Here is a 27,628-nt window from a genome sequence, read left to right as displayed (position 1 = left end):
AATTCGGCTTGTCACCAAAAACACTCACAAACTTTTACAGATGCACAACCGATAGCATCCTGTCGGGCTGTATCACCGGCTGGTATGGCAGCTGCTCCGCCCATAACCGGAAGGCTCTCCAGAGGGTAGTGAGGTCTGCACAACGCATCACCGGGTGCAAACTACCTGCCCTCCAGGACACCTACATCACCCGAGCCACTGCCTGTTCACCCCGCTATCATCCAGAAGGCGAGGTCAGTACAGGTGCATCAAAGCGGGGACCGAGAGACTGAAAAACAGCTTCTATCTCAAGGCCATCAGACTGTTAAACAGCCATCACTAGCACAGAGAGGCTGCTGCCAACATACTGACTCAACTCCAACCACTTTATTAATGGTAAAATTGATGTAATCAATTTATCACTAGCCACTTTATATTACATAATGTTTACTTACCCTACATTACTCATCTCTTATGTATACATATACTGTATGCAATACCGTCTACTGCATCTTGCCATCTGATGTAATTAAATGTATTACTAGCCACTTTAAACAATGCCACTTTATATAATGTTCTCATACCCTACATTGCTCAGCTCATATGTATATACTGTACGCTATACCATCTACTGCATCTTACCATCTTGATGTAATGTATCACTAGCCACTTTAAACAATGTCACTTCATATAATGTTTTCATACCCTGCATTGCTCATTGTTCATCTCATATGTATATACTGTTCTCTATACCATCTACTGCATCTTGCCTATGCCGTTCGGCCATCACTCATTTATATATTTTTAGGTTCATATTTGAACTCATTCCTTTATACTTGTGTGTATAAGGTAGTTGTTGTGAAATTGTTAGATTACTTGTTAAATATTACTGCATGGTCGGAACTAGAAGCACAAGCATTTCGCTACACTTGCATTAACACCTGCTAACCATGTGTATGTGACAAATACATTTGATTTGATTTGATTTGACATTGGCCTGTTGGGGGAGGTTTATGACCCCCATAAATACCTTTCCCCCTTTTCCTCTCTCTACTCTACTGATGTGACTATTAAAAATCCCTTTGTTAACATAGAGAGTCTGGTAACATCAAAAGGTGGGAAACTGAACCATATTTCGGTAATCCAACCAGTTGAAAATATGCGTTGGTACTTAATGAATATGATGTCAGATCAGTTGGCGTCTGAGACATTATTACTGATGATAGGACGACATAAACTGTATCTTGGAAAGTCTACACATTCCAGTTATCAGATTCACATGGAATTGTTGTGCAATTTAAATGTTTAAATATGAAACTATTTGTGAAAAGATGAAATGTAATTTTATCTTCTTAAATGAGAGAAAGGTTTGTCATAGAGAATCTCTGCTCACTCAGAGGCCCCGCCCAAGTGAACAGACACTGGTTGTAAACTATGAAACACGCCCTTCTTTCACCACTATATAAACCCGTTGATGAAAATTCAACTTCCTGTTCCAAGGACGTGCGTGCTTGCGGTCCCCACGTTGAAAGGACAAAGATCAGCTACAGAACTAAGCCAACCTCAGCGTGAGCTCTGGTTGAACAACAAGAACCTAATGATATTAGCATCGAATTTCATCGTGAAGATGACGATCAACACGCCGAAAGGATGAATTTCGACTATACCAGCCAGAATATAGCTTGAGCTTAAAAGTATGGCAACTTGGTATGAACTTTGAACTCTTATTCACTAAAGAAGTGATACCCTCTCCGCATACTAAACGTGGGCTAGGAGAGGATGGGCAGAGTATCCATTCTACCACGCTCCAGTTCACCACTAGACATTCTTCAGAGGACCAGAGATCCATGCTGGACAACCCGCCTTCTATCTACGACCAATCTACCAAAGCGCAGCTCAGAGTAAATATTTATGGCATTTTCCTTTTTCAAATGGGCGGTTATTTAGAATGCATAAGATACTGTATTTACGATAGCATAGCTGCCTACGGCCCGATAGAGACACAAAATATTTTTGTTCCTCAGTCTTCCCGCTCTTTCATTATAAAACCCAACCCCCTTTCTTTGTGTAACCAGCCATCATATATGTTTGGGACGTTTTCCTTTATGACATAATTTGTAATCAATGTATACATTCTGTGTATATGTAATTCTGTGCGATTATTTAGGTATTTAGTAAATAAATAATTAAACCTGATTCAACTTGTTAGCCAAGGTTCGTGAAGATAACCAAGTATTTACAACTTTCAGATGAGACTGAATAAAGTGACGATTAAATATTGACTGCTACTGATGTAAAAGATTATTAGGTCTTTAAGAGTTTACTCGGAAGATAACAGCTCTATAAACATTCTTTCGTGGTGCCCCGACTTTCTAGTTAATTACATTTACCTGATTAGCTTAATCAGGTAATATTAATTACAGAGAAAGGATTTTATAGAATAGTATGTCATATCACTTAATCCGGCATAGCCAAAGACACAACACTTGCTTTATTGACTTCCAAAAAGCATTTGATTCTATTTGGCATACAGGACTGTTCTACAAAGTTATTGAAAGTGGTGTGGGGGGTAAAACATATGACATAATTAAATGAATGTATACTGGCAATACTTGCAGCATCAAAATTGGCAAGAAAGGAACAGAATTCTTTAACCAGGGACGGGGCCTTCACCAGGGTTGCAATCTGAGCCCTGTACTCTTCAATATTTACATCAACGAATTGGCCACTATTCTAGAAAAATACTCAGCCCCTGGTCTCCACAATTCAGAGGTTAAATGCCTGCTCTTCGCAGATGACGTATGCCTGCTATCACCCACAGCCCATGGCCTACAGCAGAGTCTGGACCTGCTAGAGCAGTACTGCCAGACCTGGGTCCTGGCAGTAAACCCCAAAAATACAAAAAAAATGAATTCTGAATTCTGCATGCAGAGACCAATCAACCTGCACATGTCATCTACTGTTTGCTTATTGTTATTGTTCAATGTATGGTTATTTTGACCCTTGGTTATTGTTGTTACTGTTGTCCCGTTGACAATTTTGATTCTTATTATTTTCATATTGTAAATATCCAAAGTAAGCTTTGGCAATATGTACTGTACATTGTCACGTCATGCCAATAAAGCAAATTTAATTGAATTTAATTTAATTGAATTGAGAGATAAAGACAAGAGAGAGAGAGAGGGAGAGTGACACAGAGAGAGAGAGAATTCAGAGAGAGAGAGATAGAGAATTGAGAGAGAGAGATAGAGAATTGAGAGAGAGACAGAGAGAGAGATTGAATTGAGAGTGACAGACAGAGAGAAAGACTGAATTGAGAGAGAAAGAGAGAGCGGGGGAGAGAAAGAGAATTGAGAGAGACAGACAAAGAGAGAGAGAGAATTGAGAGAGACAGAGAGAGAGAGATTGAATTGAGAGAGAGAGAAAGACAGCGAGAACGATTGAATTCAGAGAGAGAGACAGACAGAGAGAGATTGAATTGAGAGAGACAGAGAGAGAGATTGAATTGAGAGAGAGAGAAAGACAGCGAGAACGATTGAATTCAGAGAGAGAGACAGACAGAGAGAGATTGAATTGAGAGAGACAGAGAGAGAGGGGAGAGAGAAAGTGGGGGGGGGAGAGAGAGAGGGGAGAGGGATAGAGAGAGAGGGAGAGATGGAAAGGAGAGAGAGATGGAGACAAAGAGAGAGAGAGAGAAATAAAGAGAAAAGAGAAAGAGAGGGGAGAGAGTGAGAGATAAAGACATGAAAGAGAGAGAGACACAGACAGGAAAATTCAGACACTTGTATATTCTATGATTCATGTTTAATACTCTGGCTCCCACATTTTATCTTGCTAGACAAACATATGAAATCTATCCTTCACAAAACATTATCAATCCACCCCCTTTCCTCCTCTTCTCTTCCGTCTCTTTCTCTTAGTGTGTGTGAGTGTCCGTGCATAAGCGTGTGTGTATGCATATGTGCGTGTGTGGGGAGGGGGCGGGTTGGGTTCAGTGCTAATAGAAGCCAGGTGGTGCAGACAGTAAATGGGTTCCCATGGATTCTAGTGGCTAACAGGGCCATTACATGCCATGTCATTCTCGTCTTGTTAAACAGTGAAGAAACAATAGCCATGTTAGCTTGGCTTGCCAGTTACACTCTCTCTCTTCATTTCACTTTGTAGGCTTTGAGTGGTCTCTCCTGTTATTACAATCCTGAAACCAACAGTCTATTACAGTCTAGTACGACATGAAATGTACATACTTTAGCAGCAGGCATCGTCATGGTGTGTGTGTGTGTGTGTGTGTGTGTGTGCGTGCGTGCGTGCGTGCGTGTGTGCGTGCATGCGTGCGTGCATGCGTGCGTGTGTGCATGTGTCCTTGTGTGTGTGTGTGTGTGTGTGTGTGTGTGTGTGTGTGTGTATGTGTGTGTGTGTGTGTGTGTGTGTGTGTGTGTGTGTGTGTGTGTGTGTGTGTGTGTGTGTGTGTGTGTGTGTGTGTGTGAGTAGGCTCTCTCTGGAGAACCCTACTCCTACTCTCTAACCCCTAACCCGTCATCTAAACCCACATACACACCACATGTTGCTCCTCTGGAAAAATGGAAAAGCATCTTGGGAATATACGGTCAGGAAATGTATAGTCCATGAGTGAGATGGGCCTGTAAGAGTGGGGCGAGGGGGGAGACTGGGCCGTGAGAGTTCCCTGGTGCGTCTTTTTTCCATTAGGTTGGGAGTGTAATCCCCCTGACTATTGAGGGGGCGTGGCCTGGGATCTCATCATTCAATCACAGAGCAGAATCAGCTTCTCCACATCTGGGAATTTCTCACTGCGCCGATCAGACAACATTCCACACATACACATACACATGCACCCACGCACACACACACACATAATGTAAACATGGGAGAGGGCGAGAGAGAGAGAGGGAGAGAAAGAGAGAGAGATAGAGGAGAGAGAGAAAGAGAGAAAGAGAGAGAGAGAGAGAGAGAGAGAGAGAGAGATGAAGAAAGAGAGCGAGAGAGATGGAGATGGAGGAAGAGAGAGAGCAAAGAAGTTAACTAGCTCTCTGAGAAGTTGCATGTTTCTCAACGAGATGAGGAGTGGTTTGAGTGGCTTGTCCAAAACAAACATTCAGAGAGTCAGAGAGGAGATTATTGATATTTCCTCTCTCTGCACCTCCCTCCCCCTTATCTCTCTCTCTGGCATGGGAGACATATGTTAACATTGCCAAAGCAAGTGAAGTAGGTAATATACAAAAGTGAAATAAACAATAAAAATGAACAGTAAACATTACACTCACAGATGTTCCAAAATAATAAAGACATTACAAATGTCATATTATGTATTTATACAGTGTTGTAACGATGCGCAAATGGTTAAAGTACAAAAGGGAAAATCAATAAACCTAAATATGGGTTGTATTTACAATGGTGTTTGTTCTTCACTGGTTGCCCTTTTCTTGTGGCAACAGGTCACACATCTTGCTGCTGTGATGGCACACTGTGGTATTTCACCCAGTAGATATGGGAGTTTATCAAAATCGGGTTTGTTTTCGAATTTTTGTGGATATGTGTAATCTGAGGGAAATATGTGTCTCTAATATGGTCATACATTGGGCAGGAGGTTAGGAAGTGCAGCTCAGTTTCCACCTCATTTTGTGGACAGTGTGCACATAGCCTGTCTTCTCTTGAGAGCCAGGTCTGCCTACAGCAGCCTTTCTCAATAGCAAGGCTATGCTCACTGAGTCTGTACATAGTCAAAGCTTTCCTTAAGTTTGGGTCAATAACTGTGGTCAGGTATTCTGCCACTGTGTACTTTCTGTTTAGGGCCACATAGCATTGTAGTGTGCTCTGTTTTTTTGTTAATTCTTTCCAATGTGTCAAGTAATAATCTTTTTGTTTTCTCATGATTTGGTTAGGTCTAATTGTGTTGCTGTCCTGGGGCTCTGTGGGGTTTGTTTGTGTTTGTGAACAGAGCCCCAGGACCAGCTTGCTTAGGGGACTCTTCTCCAGGTTCATCTCTCTGTAGGTGATGGCTTTGTTATGGAAGTTTGGGAATCGCTTCCTTTTAGGTGGTTGTAGAATTTAACGGCTCTTTTCTGGATTATGATAATTAGCGGGTTATCGGCCTAATTCTGCTCTGCGTGCGTTATTTTGTGTTTTACGTTGTACACGGAGCATATTTTTGCAGAATTCTGCATGCAGAGTCTCAATTTGGTGTTTGTCCCATTTTGTGAATTCTTGGTTGGTGAGCGGACCCCAGACCTCACAACCATAAAGGGCAATGGGTTCTATAACGGATTCAAGTATTTTTAGCCAGATCCTAATTGGTATGTCGAATTTTATGTTCCTTTTGATGGCATAGAATGCCCTTCTTGCCATGTCTCAGATCGTTCACAGCTTTGTGGAAGTTACCTGTGGCGCTGATGTTTAGGCCAAGGTATGTATAGTTTTTTGTGTGCTCTAGGGCAACGTTGTGTAGATGGAATTTGTATTTGTGGTCCTGGCTACTGGACCTTTGTCACGACTTCTACCGAAGTCGATGCCTTTCCTTGTTCGGGTGGTGCTCGGCGGTCGACGTCACCGGTCTTCTAGCCTTCATTGATCCATTTTTCATTTTCCATTGGTTTTGTCTTGTCTTCCTACACACCTGGTTCCAATCCCATTCTTTGCATGTTGTGTATTTAACCCTCTGTTTCCCCTCATGTCCTTGTCAGAGATTGTTTGTTGTTATGCTCGTGATATTCGATTGGTGCGCGACGGGTTCTTGTACCCACGTTTATTTTATTATGTACTTTGGTTTTGGAGGTTTTGTTTTACGTTATTAAACTACTCCATTTACACCAAGTTTGATTCTCCTGCGCCTGACTTCCCTGCCACCTACACACACGGCATGACAACCTTTTTTGGAACATCATTATTTTGGTCTTTCTGAGATTTACTGTCAGGGCCCAGGTCTGGCAGAATCTGTGCAGAAGATCTAGATGCTGCTGTTAGGCCCTCCTTGGTTGGTGACAGAAGCACCAGATCATCAGCAAACAGTAGACATTTGACTACAGATTCTAGTAGGATCTCTCTCTCTGTCTGTCTGTCTCAGTCTAGCCACAATCTTCTACAGAGATAACAACAGCCTTTGTTCTGGCTGGTAGAGGGTTTCAAATCAGGGTCGGGGTCAATTCAGTGTGTGTGTGTGTGTGTGTGTGTGTGTGTGTGTGTGTGTGTGTGTGTGTGTGTGTGTGTGTGTGTGTGTGTGTGTGTGTGTGTGTGTGTGTGTGTGTGTGTGTGTGTGTGAGTGTGCGTGTGTGTTCCTTCAGGCATTCTGCCCAATGGGGCTTGGACAAGTGGAGCTGAAAATAGCAACAAGCAGGTCACCGCTGAGGAGTTCCATACATAGCATAGTTTATAGCCTTTATAGAGAGAGCAGCAGTGGGTTGTTCTCCAGTAAGATATAGCCTGGTGCTGACCCTGCAGTGTGTTGTCCTCCAGTAAGATATAGCCTAGTGCTGACCCTGCAGTGTTGTTCTCCAGTAAGATTTAGCCTGGTGCTGACCCTGCAGTGTGTTGTCCTCCAGTAAGATATAGTCTGGTGCTGACCCTGCAGTGTGTTGTTCTCCAGTAAGATATAGTCTGGTGCTGACCCTGCAGTGTGTTGTTCTCCAGTAAGATATAGCCTGGTGCTGACCCTGCAGTGTTGTTCTCCAGTAAGATTTAGCCTGGTGCTGACCCTGCAGTGTGTTGTTCTCCAGTAAGATATAGCCTGGTGCTGACCCTGCAGTGTTGTTCTCCAGTAAGATTTAGCCTGGTGCTGACCCTGCAGTGTGTTGTTCTCCAGTAAGATATAGTCTGGTGCTGACCCTGCAGTGTGTTGTTCTCCAGTAAGATATAGTCTGGTGCTGACCCTGCAGTGTGTTGTTCTCCAGTAAGATATAGTCTGGTGCTGACCCTGCAGTGTGTTGTTCTCCAGTAAGATATAGTCTGGTGCTGACCCTGCAGTGTGTTGTTCTCCAGTAAGATATAGTCTGGTGCTGACCCTGCAGTGTGTTGTTCTCCAGTAAGATATAGCTTGTTGCTGACCCTGCAGTGTTGTTCTCCAGTAAGATATAGCTTGTTGCTGACCCTGCAGTGTTGTTCTCCAGTAAGATATAGTCTGGTGCTGACCCTGCAGTGTTGTTCTCCAGTAAGATATAGCCTGGTGCTGACCCTGCAGTGTGTTGTTCTCCAGTAAGATATAGCCTAGTGCTGACCCTGCAGTGTTGTTCTCCAGTAAGATATAGCCTGGTGCTGACCCTGCAGTGTGTTGTTCTCCAGTAAGATATAGTCTGGTGCTGACCCTGCAGTGTGTTGTTCTCCAGTAAGATATAGCCTGGTGCTGACCCTGCAGTGTGTTGTTCTCCAGTAAGATATAGCCTAGTGCTGACCCTGCAGTGTTGTTCTCCAGTAAGATATAGCCTGGTGCTGACCCTGCAGTGTGTTGTCCTCCAGTAAGATATAGTCTGGTGCTGACCCTGCAGTGTGTTGTTCTCCAGTAAGATATAGCTTGTTGCTGACCCTGCAGTGTTGTTCTCCAGTAAGATATAGCTTGTTGCTGACCCTGCAGTGTTGTTCTCCAGTAAGATATAGCTTGTTGCTGACCCTGCAGTGTTGTTCTCCAGTAAGATATAGCCTGGTGCTGACCCTGCAGTGTGTTGTCCTCCAGTAAGATATAGTCTGGTGCTGACCCTGCAGTGTGTTGTTCTCCAGTAAGATATAGTCTGGTGCTGACCCTGCAGTGTATTGTTCTCCAGTAAGATACAGCCTGGTTCTGACCCTCCAGTGTGTTGTTCTCCAGTAAAATATAGCCTGGTGCTGACCCTGCGGTGTAAATCACCAGCCTGAACCCTATTCCAGGGCAGAGCAATGAGCGGTGAATGTCCTGGTGGAAATTAAGTAATGTTATCCCAGCTGGACGCAGAGAGGGAGAGAGAGAGGAAGAGAGAGAGGGGGAGAGAGAGGGAGAGAGTGAGAGAGAGAGAGAGAGGGGGAGAGAGAGGGGGAGAGAGAGAGGGAGAGAGAGGGAGAGAGAGGGGGTGAGAGAGAGGGGGAGAGAGAGGGAGAGAGAGGGGGGAGAGAGAGGGAGAGAGAGGGAGAGAGGGGGGGTGAGAGAGAGGGGGAGAGAGAGGGAGAGAGAGGGGGGAGAGAGAGGGAGAGAGAGAGAGGGGGTGAGAGAGAGGGGGAGAGAGGGAGAGAGAGGGAGAGAGAGGGGGGAGAGAGAGGGGGAGAGAGGGGGTGTGGGGGGGGTTACAGCAGAGTTCAGGTCAGGAGTCAGGACTATCCATTATAGAAGCTGTCTGTCAGTGTCCAGCTGGTCCTTGTGTATTATAGATTTGAGAGAATTATATTACTGCATAACTGTCTGCTGAAGTTCAGCTAGGTTGACATTATAAGACTCAGGTCAGACATGGGCTGAACAGGGAATAAGACAGTTATTGCACTTCTTCTACACTGTCTACTTCTACTCACGGCACGCCCATTATCTTGATAAAGCGTTTTTTACTTTTATATATGAAAATCGAGGAGGCTACTCCAGACTGAACCGGTTGTTGTCACGATAATATCTGGAGTTGAACTTAATATGATATTGACACAGCAAAGTCACTATGATGTCTGGTGTGATATTGACACAGCAAAGTCACTATGATGTCTGGTGTGATATTGACACAGCAAAGTCACTATGATGTCTGGTGTGATATTGACACAGCAAAGTCACTATGATGTCTGGTGTGATATTGACACAGCAAAGTCACAAGGCTTAACTTTTCTCTCCTTCAGGGGGGTTTGACCTCTGATAAGTTTGTGTATCAGAAACAAAAATACACTTCCTTCTAACTCTCTTTTCTTTTTAACATAAAACCCAACATCTTTATAAATCAATTTTGATATAGCCCTAATTTCACATGTTCTGAAACATTCCATGGTTTTTACTTATGATTCACAAGAGTGAAAGCTCTGTGTAGTGAAAGTGAGAGTAGCCTGGTGAGTGAGAGGGAAGAAGGGAGGGAGGGAAGTGGAGGGGTGAAAGATAAAGGGAGGGAGAGAGAGCAGCTAGTCTATCTGTGAGTATAGACTGACCGTCACCGTGGTGGAAACTTCAAACAGCCACACATCTGCTCCTAGCTTTGTCCGGCACCGGGGCTGCCGAATCAAATATCGTTTAATTGAAGGACTTGGCAAAGATGGATACTTTATACTGAACAGGTATCTGTTCTTCGGTAAAATGTATGGCTGGTTAATTAATGGTTACACTACTCTGCGACTGTAACTCAGTCCTAATCAGGTGAAGACGCATCGGCGCGAGCGCAGGGGTGGTGCATTCAGAGGAAAGACGCAATAACGGGTTCATGAGGATCGGGATTTGTTTTATTATGATGGACTCACGGATTTACTATGACAACTAAGCGCAAATCGATGAAACGGAAGCTGCGGCGGTGTTTCAGTGAGACGCTGCGCGATTCCACGTCGAAAGCCTGGGATCTACTATGGAAAAATGTCAGGGAGCGAAGACTCGCAGGTCAGTCTCCAAAAAGTATCGGTGTTGTATTGAATTCACACTATATTTATTTGATATTTATTTATGCTGTTAGAAAATAGCCATTCTTAACTTTATTAGATTAAAAAATATATATATTTTACACAGATAGATTCCAGCATATAACTGTTTTCCAACATGATTTTATTAAACAAGTAGCTTAATAAGCTCACTAAGTTACAAACTTGGCTGTTGTAGTTAATTTTCTAATCAATCAAGTGAATGTTGAAGGGGCAATCAGCAGTTGCTAGATCCATTTTTGGACGTATACATTAATGATATGTAACCCTACCCATTGATTCTGGAAGAGTATATCTTATAAATGCCTCCTATGAGTTTAGTTCAACTGTCATACCCCATCAGAACCCAAAATATAAGCTTGTTTTACTGCAATGTCTGTAAACACAGTTAATGTAAACAAAACGATATAGCCTCAAAACATGGTTACAACTATAATTGTGATATAATGGATGGTCAGTCCTTGAGTCCATAACTCTGTCTATGAATTTGAGTGGTTGTCCAGCACCACCACTCAGCTTTTTAACGAAACAGGTACGCGGAAAACGCTTTGTTATTGTTCCTACTGTTGATTGCTGCTTTAAACTATACATCGTACCGCTGATTGGTGGATTGACAAAGGCAGCCCAAATCTGATATTTTTCCCAAGAATTGGTCTTTTGACATCAGATCTTTTTGAAAGCTGATTTGATTGGTCAAAGACCAATTAGTGAAAAAAAAGATCAGAATTGGGCTGTCTGTGTAAACGCAGCCTATATGCACAGAATACATTCTGAACAGTTGTCCTCATAATTAGTCTTCTACAGTAATCATATCCATTAACACGTGTTCACCAGGTGTACTTACCTTAGTTTCACATGTGACTTACCTTGCTCTTATTTAGTTTTTTTTAAGATCTTCTAATTTACAATAATAATTATAATTTACCAAACCAATTTGCAATACAATTTTACTTTTTATTCACAGCTGGTTGATTATAATGATTGATTTGGATTGAAAGCAAAACAATATCACAGTATATGTGAATAATGTTCTCACATGTAGCACCAAAGCAAGAGCCATTATTATCCCAATGTGAGTTTGTGCTAAGCAAGTAGTAGAAGATGTATGAAACGGTGGGTTAGAGACCAGACCCCCTACTGTCACTGCTGCTGAAGGCTATACTTAATGGTTAGAGGTGTTTCCTGGATTATTTTGCCTCATAATTCAAATGTGCAGAATATGCATCCCAAATAACATTCACTGTATATAGACTTTAAAAAAAAGTATTATTATGTTTTTCTCTATTGTGTTATTGACTGTGTGTTTGTTTATCCCATGTGTAACTCTGTGTTGTTGTTTGTGTCACACTGCTTTGCTTTACCTCGGGCCAGGTCGCAGTTGTAAATGAGAACTTGTTCTCAACTAACCTACCTGGTTAAATAAAGGTGAAATAAATAAATAAATAAATTCCCTTTATAGTGCACAACTTTTGACCAGGGCCCATAAGGCTCTGGTAAAAAGTAGTGTACTATACAGGGAATAGGATGCCATTTGGGACACATCCACTGAGAGTTATTTCCTTCTGGTAAATTTCTGCCAGAGATTTAAAATATAGCTGGAGTTGCTTGCTGGGAGAATGATATTGTATTTTCTAAAGAGCTGCTGTATCTGTGTGTGTAGGGAGCCCCGTACACCACTAGGGGGTGCCAGTCAAATTCTCCATACAGCAGGACAGTAGTCTAGCAGGTTATTAAATACTTTTAGAGGGATCTGTTCTCCATCTGTATTTCAGTGTTATAATGATGTTATAAGGTTATGTGATAGATGTTGACCTCAACTATCCCAGGAGATTGTAATTGAATCAGATTGGTGCCAGTTATGTCTTCTTATTGCAATAGTATGGGCCGGTTTCCTGGACACAGTCCTGGACTATATAGCACTTTCAATTGTGATTTTCCATTGAGTTTGGTTTTTAGTCCAGGACTAGGCTTAATCTGTGTCCGGCAAACCGCCTCTATAAGCAAATTATATTGCAACACTATAGGGGATATACAGTGCCTTCGGAAAGTATTCAGACCCCTTGACTTTTTCCATATTTTGTTATGTTAAGCCTTATTCTAAAATTGATTAAATAAAAAAAATCATCAGCAATCTACACACAATAATGTGTGTAGATTGCCCATAATGACCAAGCGAAAACAGGTTTTTAGCATTTTTTGCAAATGTATAAAACATAAAAAACATAAATACCTTATTTACATAATTCAGACCCTTTGCTATGAGACTCAAAATTGAGCTCAGGTGCATCATGTTTCCATTGAGCATCCTTGAGATGTTTCTACAACTTGATTGGAGTACACCTGTGGTAAATTCAATTGATTGGACATGATTTAGAAAGGCACACACCTGCCTATATAAGGTCCCACAGTTGACAGTGCATGTCAGAGCAAAAACCAAGCCATGAGGTCAAAGGAATTGTCCATAGAGGTTAGAGACAGGATTGTGTTGAGGCACAGATCTGGGGAAGGGTACCAAAAAATGTCTGTAGCATTGAAGGTCCCCAAGAACACAGTGGCCTTCATCATTCTTAAATGGAAGAAGTTAGGAACCACCAATAATCTTCCTAGAGCTGGCCACCTGGCCAAACTGAGCACGGGCCTTGGTTAGGGAAGTGACCAAGAACCCGATGGTCACTCTGACAGAGCTCTAGAGTTCCTCTGAGGAGATGGGAGAACCTTCCAGAAGGACAACCACCTCTGCAGCACTCCACCAATCAGGCCTTTATGGTAGAGTGGTCTGACGGAAGCCACTCCTCAGTAAAAAAGCACATGACAGCACGCTTGGAGTTTGCCAAAAGGCACCTAAAGACTAAAGCCTCTCAGACTATGAGAAACAAGATACTCTGGTCTGATGAAACCAAGATTGAACTCTTTGGCCTGAATGCCAAGCGTCACGTCTGGAGGAAACCTGGCACCATCCCTACGCTGAAGCATGGTGGTGGCAGCATCATGTGGTGGGGATGTTTTTCAGTGGCAGGGACTGGGAGACTAGTCAGGATCGAGGGAAAGATGAACGGAGCAAAGTACAGAGATCTTTGATGAAAATCTGATCCAGAGCGCTCAGGACCTCAGACCGGGGCGAAGGTTCACAACAAGACAACAACCCTAACCACACAGCCAAGACAACGCAGGAGTGGCTTCGGGACAAGTCTCTGAATGTCCTTGAGTGGCCCAGCCAGAGCCTGGACTTGAACCCGATCAACATCTCTGGAGAGATCTGAAAATAGCTGTGCAGCGCCGCTGTCACGTCCTGACCCTAGTAAGATGTCATTTTCTATAGTAGAGTACGGCAGGGCGTGACAGGGGGTGTTTTGCGCTAATCTATGTTTTCTATTTCTATGTTTAGGTTCTAGTTTGTCTATTTCTATGTTGGGATTAATTGGGGTTGATCTCTAATTGGAGGCAGCTGATCCTCATTGCCTCTGATTAGAGATCATATTTAAGTAGGGGTTTTTCTCATTGTTGTTTGTGGGTTATTGTCTTTTGAGTAGTGTGTTGTCCTCTTTGCATCACGGATTGTTGTTTTTGTATTTTCAAGTATTTCAGTGTATTACATTCAGTTTCACTTTTAATAAATATGTGGAACTACGAACACGCTGCATTTTGGTCCGCTCCTTCGAACAGCCGTGACAGACGCTCCCCATCCAACCTGACAGAGCTTGAGAGGATTTGCAGAGAAGAATGGGATAAACTCCCCAAATACAGTTGTGCCACTCTTGTAGCGTCATACCCAAGAAGACTCAATGCTGAACTCGCTGCCAAAGGTGCTAGAACAAATTACTGAGTAAAGGGTGTGAATACTTTTGTAAATGTGATATTTCAGTTTTTTATTTGTGTGTAGATTGATGAGGAAAAAATAGAATTTAATCAATTTTAGAATAAGGCTGTAACGTAACAAAATGTGGAAAAAGTCAAAGGGTCTGAACACTTTCTGAATGCACTGCACAGTATGTGATCAACCTTCACAATATTGTCTTTGTCTTGTTTTAGCAACATGTTTGTCGAGTCTCTGTGTATTTAATGTTGTTCAAACCCTGTCAGTCCATCTCAGCTGTGGAGTACTGAAACACCTCTCGGATTTAACTGCCTTTAGAGTCCTGTGGCTGCATTGTTGCTTTGTTGTTGCTGCATTGTTTGAAAGGTTGACACATGAATCCAACATTCTATTCCATATTTGTATCCTGGTGATATGCCATGGTGCCATGTATCTGGCAGCCCATCCATTGGACCTACTACTAGCCTTAGCCTGCTGTCTGTTTAGAAGCACTCTAAACAATCAGGGCTGTTTATGGGCTGGGCTGGGCTGGATACAGCTGACTGTCTGGCCTGTGTGTGTGCATGCGTCGATTAGACTTGGCTGGCTGGTGTTCTTTTGCTTTTAACTGTCATAATGAGTCATCATTTTAACACATCTATTACATTTTTATGAGACCATTAAGTAACAGCACCTCTTTGGAAATGGTCTGGTCATAGAGATGCCTGTAGGTTGTGTTTTCACTGAGGAGTAATTCTGACATCTATTACAGAAACAATAGTTACATGTCCTATAATCCAGCTCCATGAGAAGACCTGGCTGACATTGAGGGATAGAGCCAATCTTCAGCTGGCACCTGCTCTAGAACATGTGCTTGGCGTGAATAAGAGACTCCCAGCCAAGACTGTCCTCAAAGTGAAAGCACCTGCTACAGTCATATTGGTCCTGGGCTTTCTCTCTTTGAAATGTCTTCAGTTCTTACAATCAAACAGGACATTCCTATTGCAGCCCAGCGTCATACCCAGTCTAACAGGTTGGTTATTTGGATCATGGGGTGGAATTCATCAGTCGTTCTGAAGCTACCACAGGACAGGAGCCAGACCAAAGCCAGAGTCATGCAGGACTACCAGCGTTTCTCTCTGAGTCACTCCCCACTTCAAACCAGACCAGAGCCTAAACATTTACCCAGTTGCCTCTGATCAGTCCTGGTTCCAGCCACCTAGTAATGCTATCTCCAACCCTGGTTCCAGCCACCTAGTAATACTATCTCCAACCCTGGTTCCAGCCACCTAGTAATACTATCTCCAACCCTGGGTCCAACCACCTAGTAATACTATCTCCAACCCTGGTTCCAGCCACCTAGTAATGCTATCTCCAACCCTGGTTCCAGCCACCTAGTAATGCTATCTCCAACCCTGGTTCCAGCCACCTGGTAATGCTATCTCCAACCCTGGTTCCAGCCACCTAGTAATGCTATCTCCAACCCTGGTTCCAGCCACCTAGTAATGCTATCTCCAACCCTGGTTCCAGCCGCCTAGTAATGCTATCTCCAACCCTGGTTCCAGCCGCCTAGTAATGTTATCTCCAACCCTGGTTCCAGCCACCTAGTAATACTATCTCCAACCCTGGTTCCAGCCACCTAGTAATACTACCTCCAACCCTGGGTCCAACCACCTAGTAATACTACCTCCAACCCTGGTTCCAACCACCTAGTAATACTACCTCCAACCCTGGTTCCAGCCACCTAGTAATACTATCTCCAACCCTGGTTCCAGACACCTAGTAATACTACCTCCAACCCTGGGTCCAACCACCTAGTAATATTATCTCCAACCCTGGTTCCAGCCACCTAGTAATACTACCTCCAACCCTGGGTCCAACCACCTAGTAATACTACCTCCAACCCTGGGTCCAGCCACCTAGTAATACTATCTCCAACCCTGGTTCCAGCCACCTAGTAATACTACCTCCAACCCTGGGTCCAACCACCTAGTAATACTACCTCCAACCCTGGGTCCAACCACCTAGTAATACTATCTCCAACCCTGGTTCCAGCCACCTAGTAATACTACCTCCAACCCTGGGTCCAACCACCTAGTAATACTACCTCCAACCCTGGTTCCAGCCACCTAGTAATGCCCTCTCCAACCCTGGTTCCATCCCTACTACCCCGTTGGGATAAATAATACAAATGTATTATGGGCTATTTTCAGGGCAGACATGACATGTTTGGGCAGGTTTGATAAGGGTTACAGCTGTTGTAGCAGCCAACACACGGATCACACCACATAGAGGACCACATGTAAAACCCGACACAGAGCACCTAGCACCACAGAGCACCTAGCACCACAGAGCACCTAGCACCACAGAGCACCTAGCACCACATAGCACCTAACACCACATAGCATCTAGCACCACAGAACACCTAGCACCACATAGCACCTAGCACCACATAGCACCTAGCACCACATAGTACCTAGCACCACAGAGCACGTAGAACCAAAGAGCACCTAGCACCATGTAGTACCTAGCACCACAGAGCACCTAGCACCACATAGCACCTAGCACCACATAGTACGTAGCACCACAGAGCACGTAGAACCACAGAGCACCTAGCACCATGTAGTACCTAGCACCACAGAGCACCTAGCACCACATAGTACCTAGCACCACAGAGCATGTATAACCACAGACCACCTAGCATCACAGACCACCTAGCATCACAGACCACCTAGCATCACATAGCTCAGACTACAGGAATGCTCAAAGCAGTGCAGCCACCCAACACACCAGAGACAGGCACCATAGACAGGGACCTCCACCCCCTCACTTCCATGAACTAACAACCTTTGTGTGTGTGTGTGTGCGTGTGCGTGTGTGTGTGTGTGTGTGTGTGTGTGTGTGTGTGTGTGTGTGTGTGTGTGTGTGTGTGTGTGTGTATGTGTGTGGGGTGGGGGGGTAGCTAGTCAACACATGAAATCATTTGCACATTGTCACAGCACCACCTGAACAAACCTGAACAAACAGTTTATCCACAGTACCACAGTATAACAGCTCCTGGTGTGTGTGTGTGTGTGTGTGTGTGTGTGTGTGTGTGTGTGTGTGTGTGTGTGTGTGTGTGTGTGTGTGTGTGTGTGTGTGTGTGTGTGTGTGTGTGTGTGTGTGTGTGTATGTGTGGGGTGGGGGGGTAGCTAGTCAAAGCCAGAGGTAGTGCATGAAAGCATATAGAGGGTTGTGGGGCCCTGAAGTGAAGGGAGCTGTGGGTGAATGGTAGTCTTTGTTGCCCAGGGAGGGTCCTGCCAGCCAGAGGGACAGGGGCTGTTTGACTGCATCCCAAATGGCACCACCCTATTTCCTATATAGTGCACTACTTTTGACCAGAGCACTATAGGGAATAGGGTGCTATTTGGGCAGGGTTGGGGAGTAACGGATTACATTTACATTTACATTTAAGTCATTTAGCAGACGCTCTTATCCAGAGCGACTTACAAATTGGTGCATTCACCTTATGATATCCAGTGGAACAACCACTTTACAATAGTGCATCTAAATCTTTTAAGGGGGGGGTTAGAAGGATTACTTTATCCTATCCTAGGTATTCCTTAAAGAGGTGGGGTTTCAGGTGTTTACGGAAGGTGGTGATTGACTCCGCTGTCCTGGCGTCGTGAGGGAGCTTGTTCCACCATTGGGGTGCCAGAGCAGCGAACAGTTTTGACTGGGCTGAGCGGGAACTGTGCTTCCTCAGAGGTAGGGGGGCCAGCAGGCCAGAGGTGGATGAACGCAGTGCCCTTGTTTGGGTGTAGGGCCTGATCAGAGCCTGAAGGTATGGAGGTGCCGTTCCCTTCACAGCTCCGTAGGCAATCACCATGGTCTTGTAGCGGATGCGAGCTTCAACTGGAAGCCATTGGAGACAGCGGAGGAGCGGGGTGATGTGAGAGAACTTGGGAAGGTTGAACACCAGACGGGCTGCGGCGTTCTGGATGAGTTGTAGGGGTTTAATGGCACAGGCAGGGAGCCCAGCCAACAGCGAGTTGCAGTAATCCAGACGGGAGATGACAAGTGCCTGGATTAGGACCTGCGCCGCTTCCTGTGTGAGGCAGGGTCGTACTCTGCGAATGTTGTAGAGCATGAACCTACAGGATCAGGTCACCGCCTTGATGTTAGTGGAGAACGACAGGGTGTTGTCCAGGATCACGCCAAGGTTCTTAGCACTCTGGGAGGAGGACACAAGGGAGTTGTCAACCGTGATGGCGAGATCATGGAACGGGCAGTCCTTCCCCGGGAGGAAGGGCAGCTCCGTCTTGCCGAGGTTTAGCTTGAGCTGGTGATCCGTCATCCACACTGATATGTCTGACAGACATGCAGAGATGCGATTCGCCGCCTGGTTATCAGAAGGGGGAAAGGAGAAGATTAATTGTGTGTCGTCTGCATAGCAATGATAGGAGAGACCATGTGAGGATATGACAGAGCCAAGTGACTTGGTGTATAGCGAGAATAGGAGAGGGCCTAGAACAGAGCCCTGGGGGACACCAGTGGTGAGAGCGCATGGTGCGGAGACAGATTCTCGCCACGCCACCTGGTAGGAGCGACCTGTCAGGTAGGACGCAATCCAAACGTGGGCCGCGCCGGAGATGCCCAACTCGGAGAGGGTGGAGAGGAGGATCTGATGGTTCACAGTATCAAAGGCAGCAGATAGGTCTAGAAGGATGAGAGCAGAGGAGAGAGAGTTAGCTTTAGCAGTGCGGAGAGCCTCCGTGACACAGAGAAGAGCAGTCTCAGTTGAATGCCCAGTCTTGAAACCTGACTGATTAGGATCAAGAAGGTCATTCTGAGAGAGATAGCAGGAGAGCTGGCCAAGGACGGCACGTTCAAGAGTTTTGGAGAGAAAAGAAAGAAGGGATACTGGTCTGTAGTTGTTGACATCGGAGGGATCGAGTGTAGGTTTTTTTCAGAAGGGGTGCAACTCTCGCTCTCTTGAAGATGGAAGGGACGTAGCCAGCGGTCAAGGATGAGTTGATGAGCGAGGTGAGGTAGGGGAGAAGGTCTCCGGAAATGGTCTGGAGAAGAGAGGAGGGGATAGGGTCAAGTGGGCAGGTTGTTGGGCGGCCGGCCGTCACAAGACGCGAGATTTCATCTGGAGAGAGAGGGGAGAAAGAGGTCAAAGCACAGGGTAGGGCAGTGTGAGCAGGACCAGCGGTGTCGTTTGACTTAGCAAACGAGGATCGGATATCGTCAACCTTCTTTTCAAAATGGTTGACGAAGTCATCCGCAGAGAGGGAGGAGGGGGGGGAGGGGGAGGAGGATTCAGGAGGGAGGAGAAGGTAGCAAAGAGCTTCCTAGGGTTAGAGGCAGATGCTTGGAATTTAGAGTGGTAGAAAGTGGCTTTAGCAGCAGAGACAGAAGAGGAGAATGTAGAGAGGAGGGAGTGAAAGGATGCCAGGTCCGCAGGGAGGCGAGTTTTCCTCCATTTCCGCTCGGCTGCCCGGAGCCCTGTTCTGTGAGCTCGTAGTGAGTGGCCTTCCCTGTAGCTCAGTTGGTAGAGCATGGTGTTTGCAACGCCAGGGTTGTGGGTTCGATTCCCACGGGGGGCCAGCACAGGAAAAAAAATGCATGAAATGTATGCATTCACTACTGTAAGTCGCTCTGGATAAGAGCATCTGCTAAATGACTAAAATGTAAATGTAAAAATGTCAAGCCACGGAGCAGGAGGGGAGGACCGAGCCGGCCTGGAGGATAGGGGACAGAGAAAATCAAAGGATGCAGAAAGGGAGGAGAGGAGGGTTGAGGAGGCAGAATCAGGAGATAGGTTGGAGAAGGTTTGAGCAGAGGGAAGAGATGATAGGATGGAAGAGGAGAGGGTAGCGGGAGAGAGAGAGCGAAGGTTGGGACGGCGCAATACCATCCGAGTAGGGGCAGAGTGAGAAGTGTTGGATGAGAGCAAGAGGGAAAAGGATACAAGGTAGTGGTCGGAGATTTGGAGGGGAGTTGCAATGAGATTAGTGGAAGAACAGCATCTAGTAAAGATGAGGTCAAGCGTATTGCCTGCCTTGTGAGTAGGGCGGGAGGGTGAGGTCAAAAGAGGAGAGGAGTGGAAAGAAGGAGGCAGAGAGGAATGAGTCAAAGGTAGACGTGGGGAGGTTAAAGTCACCCAGAACTGTGAGAGGTGAGCCATCTTCAGGAAAGGAACTTATCAAGGCGTCAAGCTCATTGATGAACTCTCCAAGGGAACCTGGAGGGCGATAAATGATAAGGATGTTAAGCTTGAAAGGGCTGGTAACTGTGACAGCATGGAATTCAAATGAGGAGATGGACAGATGGGTCAGGGGAGAAAGAGAGAATGTCCACTTGGGAGAGATGAGGATTCCAGTGCCACCACCCCGCTGGCTCGATGCTCTAGGGGTATGCGAGAACACGTGGGCAGACGAAGAGAGAGCAGTAGGAGTAGCAGTGTTATCTGTGGTAATCCATGTTTCCGTCAGCGCCAGGAAGTCTAGGGACTGGAGGGTAGCATAGGCTGAGATGAACTCAGCCTTGTTGGCTGCAGACCGGCAGTTCCAGAGGCTGCCGGAGACCTGGAACTCCACGTGGGTCGTGCGCGCTGGGACCACCAGGTTAGAGTGGCAGCGGCCACGCGGTGTGAAACGTTTGTATGGCCTGTGCAGAGGGGAGAGAACAGGGATAGACAGACACATAGTTGACAAGCTACAGAAGTGTTGTTTCTTGTATTATTGTCTCTTGTGTCTTTAGAGAACTGTTTCACTTTGATATCCTTTTTCTTCTGTCCTGATTTTCTCTTTCTTTTCTTCTGTTAACTAGATATTCTTTGTTGTTCTTCGTTAGCTAGCTAGCTTCATTCAGGATTACATGTAATCTGTTACATGTAAGGGATTACAAAAACGGTAACTGTAATCCGATACACTCCCAGCAAAAGTATTGTAATCCGATTACAGATAACCTTTGAAAAACTAGATGATTACTTCAAGGATTAATTTAAATTCAGAAAAAAACTTTGACACTGTTTTCTCAATGACATTGAAAAAAGCATTGAAAAAAGGCGGAACTTTAAGTTTGTTCCACCTGAGCGAGTCTGACCACAAGTCAGACCACTATGACGACACACCAAATGGGTTTGATGGATACCGGGAAATGAGCAAGAATAGGCTTTTGTAGGCTACAGTCCAAGCTATGTCTTCCAATGGTGCGACTGCTGTCGGCAGATTATCCAACTTGAATAAACACCTGGAGGTAAGGATGACAGCAGTGGTGTAGTCTACAGCGATACGGATATCACTTATTATTGATATATACATAGCGCATTGATGTGAATCACACTGCTGTTCTCTCATTTAGCTATTTGCGCCTTACGGATTGTGGTTGTTGTGGATGGCTGTTCACAAATCTGAATGTGTATTTGAACCCAATAATGGTTGAATTCAAATCAGTTTAAGCTGCCTATCAATCATTGTTTTTGAAACCAGTGGACAGCCAGTGAAAAATGCGCTCTTACAACAGCTGCATAGTGTGGATCCCAGCCTATGGAATAAAAGTGGGGCTTTTATTGCTCAATCTAATTAATGCCGATAAAAACAATTAAATTCATAGGCTTTTTAAAATGATAAACTTGAATTGGCTAACACAACGTGCCATTGGAACACAGGAGTGATGGTTGCTGATAATGGGCATCTGTATGCCTATGTAAATATTTCATAAAAAATCTGCAGTTTCCAGTCATTTACAACATTAACAATGTCTACACTGTATTTCTGATCAATTTGATGTTATTTTAATGGACAAAAATATTTGCTTTTCTTTCAAAAACAAGGACATTTCTAAGTGACCTCAAACTTTTGAACGGTAGTGTAATCTAAAAGTAATTGAATGTAATCAGATTACGTTACTGAGTTTGGGTAATCCAAAAGTTACGTTACTGATGACAATTTTGGACAGGCAACTTGTAACTGTAACCTACCCAACCCTGCATTTGGGAGGCAACCTTTGACTGTTTAGCTTGGTGGTGGGCCCTCTAGCAGCGCCAGTCCCATGTGGAGCCCTGTGGTGCTGGGCACAGGCAGGCTGTATGTTGAGAGGGGTGACAGCACCAGAGTGGCCCACTGAGACTGGGAGTGGGTGGGTCTGCTCTGTTTGCAAGGATGTGGACTCTGTTTTAAATGTGAATGATGACTTCTGTTGTTCCATCCTGTTCCAAACTCAACAACACTACTGGAAGGTTATCAAGTTTCAAGATCTACTTTTATTACTATTTAGTTTAAACTTCACTATTGCCAACTGTATCTTATCATCATATCTCAATCTCAAATTCTAGCGGCTGTAATGTTGTGGCAGTAGCATGGCTGTTTTAATGAACCGGAAAGCTTATTGGGGTCTGTTTTAACCAGTTGTGTAGTGTTGAGATTCATTATAATCCCGGTGTTTAGGCTCAATGGTTTCTTCTTCACAAGGTGCCACAGGCTTCCTGTCCTGTTGAACCCCACTGGGAATGGAGACGGGCTGGGAGTGGTGTTAGAGAAGGGGTGTGGGCGGGGGCCTGGGGGGTGGAGAGGGGGTTGTTGGGGAATGGTGAGTTTGGGGAGGAGAGATTAGCATTCTCCCTCTCGTTCATCGCTCTCCTTCTTTTCACTCTCTTCATTCTTTCAATTCAATTCAAGGGGCTTTATTGGCATGGGAAACATATGTTAACATTGCCAAAGCAAGTGAGGTAGATAATATACAAAAGTGAAAACATTCCACTCACAGAAGTTCCAAAAGAATAAAGACATTACAAATGTCATATTATACATCGGTACAGTGTTGTAACGATGTACAAATGGTTAAAGTACAAAAGGGAAAATAAATAACCATAAATATGGGTTGTATTTACAATGGTGTTTGTTCTTCACTGGTTGCCCTTTTCTTGTGGCAACAGGTCACACATCTTGCTGCTGTGATGGCACACTGTGGTGTTTCACCCAGTAGATATGGGAGTTTATCAAAATCGGGTTTGTTTTCGAATTCTTTGTGGATCTGTGTAATCTGAGGGAAATATGTGTCTAATATGGTCATACATTGGGCAGGAGGTTAGGAAGTGCAGCTCAGTTTCCACCTCATTTTGTGGGCAGTGTGCACATAGCCTGTCTTCTCTTGAGAGCTAGGTCTGCCTACAGCAGCCTTTCTCAATAGCAAGGCTATGCTCATAGAGTCTGTACATAGTCAAAGCTTTCTTTAGATTTGGGTCAGTCACAGTGGTCAGGTATTCTGCTACTGTGTACTCTCTGTTAAGGCTCAAATAGCATTCTAGTGTGCTGTTTTTTTGTTAATTCTTTCCAGTGTATCAAGTAATTATCTTTTTGTTTTCTCATGATTTGGTTAGGTCTAATTGTGTTGCTGTCCTGGGGCTCTGTGGGGTGTGTTTGTGAACAGAGCCCCAGGACCGGCTTGCTTAGGGGACTCTTCTCCAGGTTCATCTCTCTGTAGGTGATGGCTTTGTTATGGAAGTTTGGGAATCGCTTCCTTTTAGGTGGTTGTAGAATTTAACGACTATTTTTTGGATTATGATAATTAGTGGGTATTGGCCTAATTCTGCTCTGCATGCATTATTTGGTGTTCTTGATTTTCTTTATTTGGAGTCCATTTGTCAGCGTGGTAGAGGGACTCCCATCTCCTGAGTAAACTTGTAGGTCGTCATTGTAAATAACAATTTGTTTTTAACTGACTTGCCTAGTTAAATAAAGGTTAAATGTAAAAAACAAATTTACTTGGCACTTGTGTGCAGATCCACACTCCACAGCGGAGGATTGTTTTGGGCAGGACGGGTCCTAACAATACTGTTTTTCTAAGCCCTCCCATGTCCTCCTCCCTCAGTCAGTTTACAGGCTTTCTTCTGGTATTTATATTTCCCTCCAGACCAGCGTTCAGGCTTTCAGTCGGTTCCTCTCCCTCTCTCACACAGACAGACACTGGATAGAGCTCAGCAAGGTGGGCAGTACTCCAAGTACTGATCTGCCACTGGCTGCTGTCTGATCACCTGACCTAGAGAGGTGTAGTGTTGTGCTGGCACTCCTCCTCCCTCCCCTCCTCTAGCCTCTCAGCTCTCCTTCTGAGCCCCAGCCTTTCAGATCACACCGGGCTGCTAGCGCCTGGATGTGAAGCCTTCTGCTGCTGGATCCTGTCTGAGGGAGTGTGTTTATTGGTCAGGGGCCAGTGTAGTGTGTGTGTGTCAGTCTAGCAGTGCCAGTGCTGTAGTAGTAGTCATGTACAGGGATCTGTCTGACAGTCACTCTGAGTCCCAGGGACCAGGCAGTGAGTGTCTGGGCAGCAGTATGAGTCAGGACAGCCAGGATTGTCTGGGCAGTATGACCCAAGAGAGCCAGGATATCTACCTAAGGATGGACCACCACCGTCGTCGCTCCGGATACCGCCTGGGACGCATAATTGCCCGGCAACAGCTGCTCCGGAGGATAGCTGGAGGTAGGAGGAGGAATGGTAGCTCTAGTCCAGGGTGTTATGTGTGGCTTGCTGGCACAGCCTTAAGCGGCAGCAAGCCTCACATAGTGCCCTGGACTAGAGCTAGTGGAGTGGATACTGTAGTAGGAGTGGGGGTGGAAACTCACTCTAAGAATGATAACTTCTGGACACACAGTATTATGATGGTGGATGTTGACCACATGAAGGCTGGTGAAGATTGACATTGTGAATGACAGTCAGAAAGTTCCTAGTTCCTGTATGAAAAGAGCCATAGTCTGTCATGGTTATCTAAACAGCCTATAGCTTGATCCAGCAGCAGCCCTGCCCTGCTAGTGTGTGTGAGGACATGAGCTCTAGCTAATGTCTGTCAGTCTGTCTGTGTGTAAGGACATGGCAAGGTGCTGGACTCAGTCAGGGAGTAACTCTGGTGTTGCTTAACTTACTAACACATTTAGCAAGCTGTGTAAAGGGTGACTAATATTGTTGTTCTAGGCTGGCACACCACAGTGTTCCTACATTCCAGAAGGTTGATTTTGTGGACTATTCCCTAGGTATGTAACATACCTGGGCTGTGTCATTCGCTGAATTATTGTTTTGATCCTAAATACGATATGCAAGTCAAGACAGCTCAGAACACCACAGAACACCACAGTAGGCGCAGTGTGTTGGGAGCATGACAAGCTATCAGCCCCACCTGAACCTTGATACAGTAGGTGACTTACAGTGCCTTCAGAAAGTATTCACACTCCTTGACTTTTTCCACATTTTGTTGTGTTACAGCCTGAATGTATTAAATGTAGATTTTGTGTTACTGGCCTACACACAATACTCCATAATGTCAAATTGGAATTAGAAATGTTTAATAATTAAATAAAAAATTAAATAATTAAAAATTAAAAGCTTAAATGTCTTGAGTCAATAAGTTTTCAACCCCTTTGTTAAAGCAAACCTAAATAAGTTTAGGAGTAAAAATATGCTTAACAAGTCACATAATAAATTGCATGCAATAATAGTGTCTAACATGATTTTTGAATTACTCATCTCTGTACCCCACATATACCCCACTCTGTAAGGTCCCTCAGTCGAGCAATACATTTCAAACACAAGATTCAACCACAAAGACCAGGGAGGTTTTCCAATGCCTTGCAAAAAAGCAGACATTGAATATTATCTCTTTGAGCATGGTGAAGTTATTAATTACACTTTGGATGGTGTATCAATACACCCAGTCACTACAAGAGAGGAAGGAAACCGCTCTAGGATTCCACCATGAGGCCAATGGTGACTTTAAAACAATGACAAAGTTTAATGGCTGCGATAAGAGAAAACAGAGGATGGATCAACAACATTGTAGTTACTCCACAATACTAACTTAATTGACAGAGTGAAAAGAAGGAAGCCTGTATAGATTACAAATATTCCAAAACATTCATCCTGTTTGCAATAAGGCACTGAAGTAAAACTGCAAAAAATGTGGCAAAGAAATTAACTTTAAGTCCTGAATAGAAAGCATTATGTTTAGGGCAAATCCAACAAACACATCACTGAGTACCACTCCTGAAATGTTTAAGTATGTTGGGGGCTGCATCGTATTATGGGTATGCTTGTCATTGGCAACGACTGAGGAGTTTATTACAATAAGAAACAGAGTAGAGCTAAGCAAAGGCAAAATACTAGAGGTAAACCTGGTTCAGGCTTCTTTCCAACAGACACTGAGAGAGTCACCTTTCAGCAGGAGCACAAGTCCAAATATACACTGGAGTTGCTTACCAAGATGACATTGAATGTTCCTGAGTGGCCTAGTTACAGGTTTGACTTAAATCGGCCAAGGCAGCAGCTACTCTTCTTGTGGTCCAAACACATTAAGGCACTTACATTACATATAAAACAAAATATAAAACAGTACATCATATAACATTATTACACAACTACATACCTACAATACAAAATGTATAATACCACCATACAATAATATTACAATGTACGTGTGTGTGTAGAGTGTGTGTGCTAGCGCTTGTGTGCCAATGCGTGTGTCTGTACCTTTGTGTGTGTCTCTTCCGGGTCCCCTCTTGCTTGATAATGTATGTGAAATCAACAGAGAGGTATATTTTCTGGGTGATTTAATTATTGACTGGCTTTCATCAAGCTCAGGAAAAAACTTCAAACTAACCAGTGCTTGCAACCTGGTTCAGGTTATCAATCAACCTACCAGAATAGTTACTGTCATAAATGTTGATGCTGTGTTGAATGGACCAAACTGCAGGCGGAATGTGGATACTCATCTTTTAATGTAAAGAACAATAAATTAAAGCAAAGTATACACAGGAAAACAATAACCACAGCACTCACGACAGGCTTACTACAAACAAAAGACTAGCAGTGTTGCACAACCACCCACAAACCCAAGTGCCAAACATACTCCTAAATATATGACTCCCAATCAGGAACAACGATCCCCAGCTGTTCCTGATCAGGAGTCACAAGACTAACACAGAAACAGACATACTAGACAACACATACAGACTTCTTCTGCCACGTCCTGACCAAAATACTACACCACTACTCCCTCTGCCGGTCAGGACGTGACAGTTACAAACAGCACATGAATGAAATCATGAACATGTATTGATCACATCTTTATTAATGCTGCATAAATTTGCTTTAAAACAGTATTCAAATCCATAGGATGTAGTGATCCCAATATAGTAACCATATCTAGGAAAACCAAAGTTCCAAAGGCTGGGCCTAATATAGTGTATAAGAGGTCATACAATAAGTTTTGTAGTGATTCTTATGTTGATGTTGTAAAGCATATTTGCTGGTCTGTGGTGT

The 27,628-nt window shown here is 44.3% G+C and overlaps 1 protein-coding gene across 7 annotated transcripts in view; it reads left to right on the top strand.

Annotated features, from left to right (window-relative positions):
* Positions 1-27,628, top strand: part of stard13b (StAR-related lipid transfer (START) domain containing 13b) — a 122,488-nt gene that overhangs the window by 51,087 nt on the left and 43,773 nt on the right. Inside the window, exon 1 of one of the 7 annotated variants that reach the window (XM_014214532.2) lies at positions 10,047-10,504. The exons of 5 other annotated variants lie outside the window; for them this stretch is intronic. In XM_014214532.2, the coding sequence (XP_014070007.2) occupies positions 10,381-10,504 (124 nt within the window). In that variant the 5' untranslated portion in view covers positions 10,047-10,380. Of the gene's footprint in view, positions 1-10,046; positions 10,505-24,424; positions 24,800-27,628 lie in introns of those variants that run through there. One more of the 7 variants, XM_014214530.2, reaches the window with a different exon arrangement.

This window comes from Salmo salar, chromosome ssa09 (genome assembly GCF_905237065.1).
Source record: "Salmo salar chromosome ssa09, Ssal_v3.1, whole genome shotgun sequence".
Lineage (NCBI taxonomy): Eukaryota > Metazoa > Chordata > Actinopteri > Salmoniformes > Salmonidae > Salmo > Salmo salar.
This window is presented reverse-complemented; position numbering and strand designations above follow the sequence as displayed.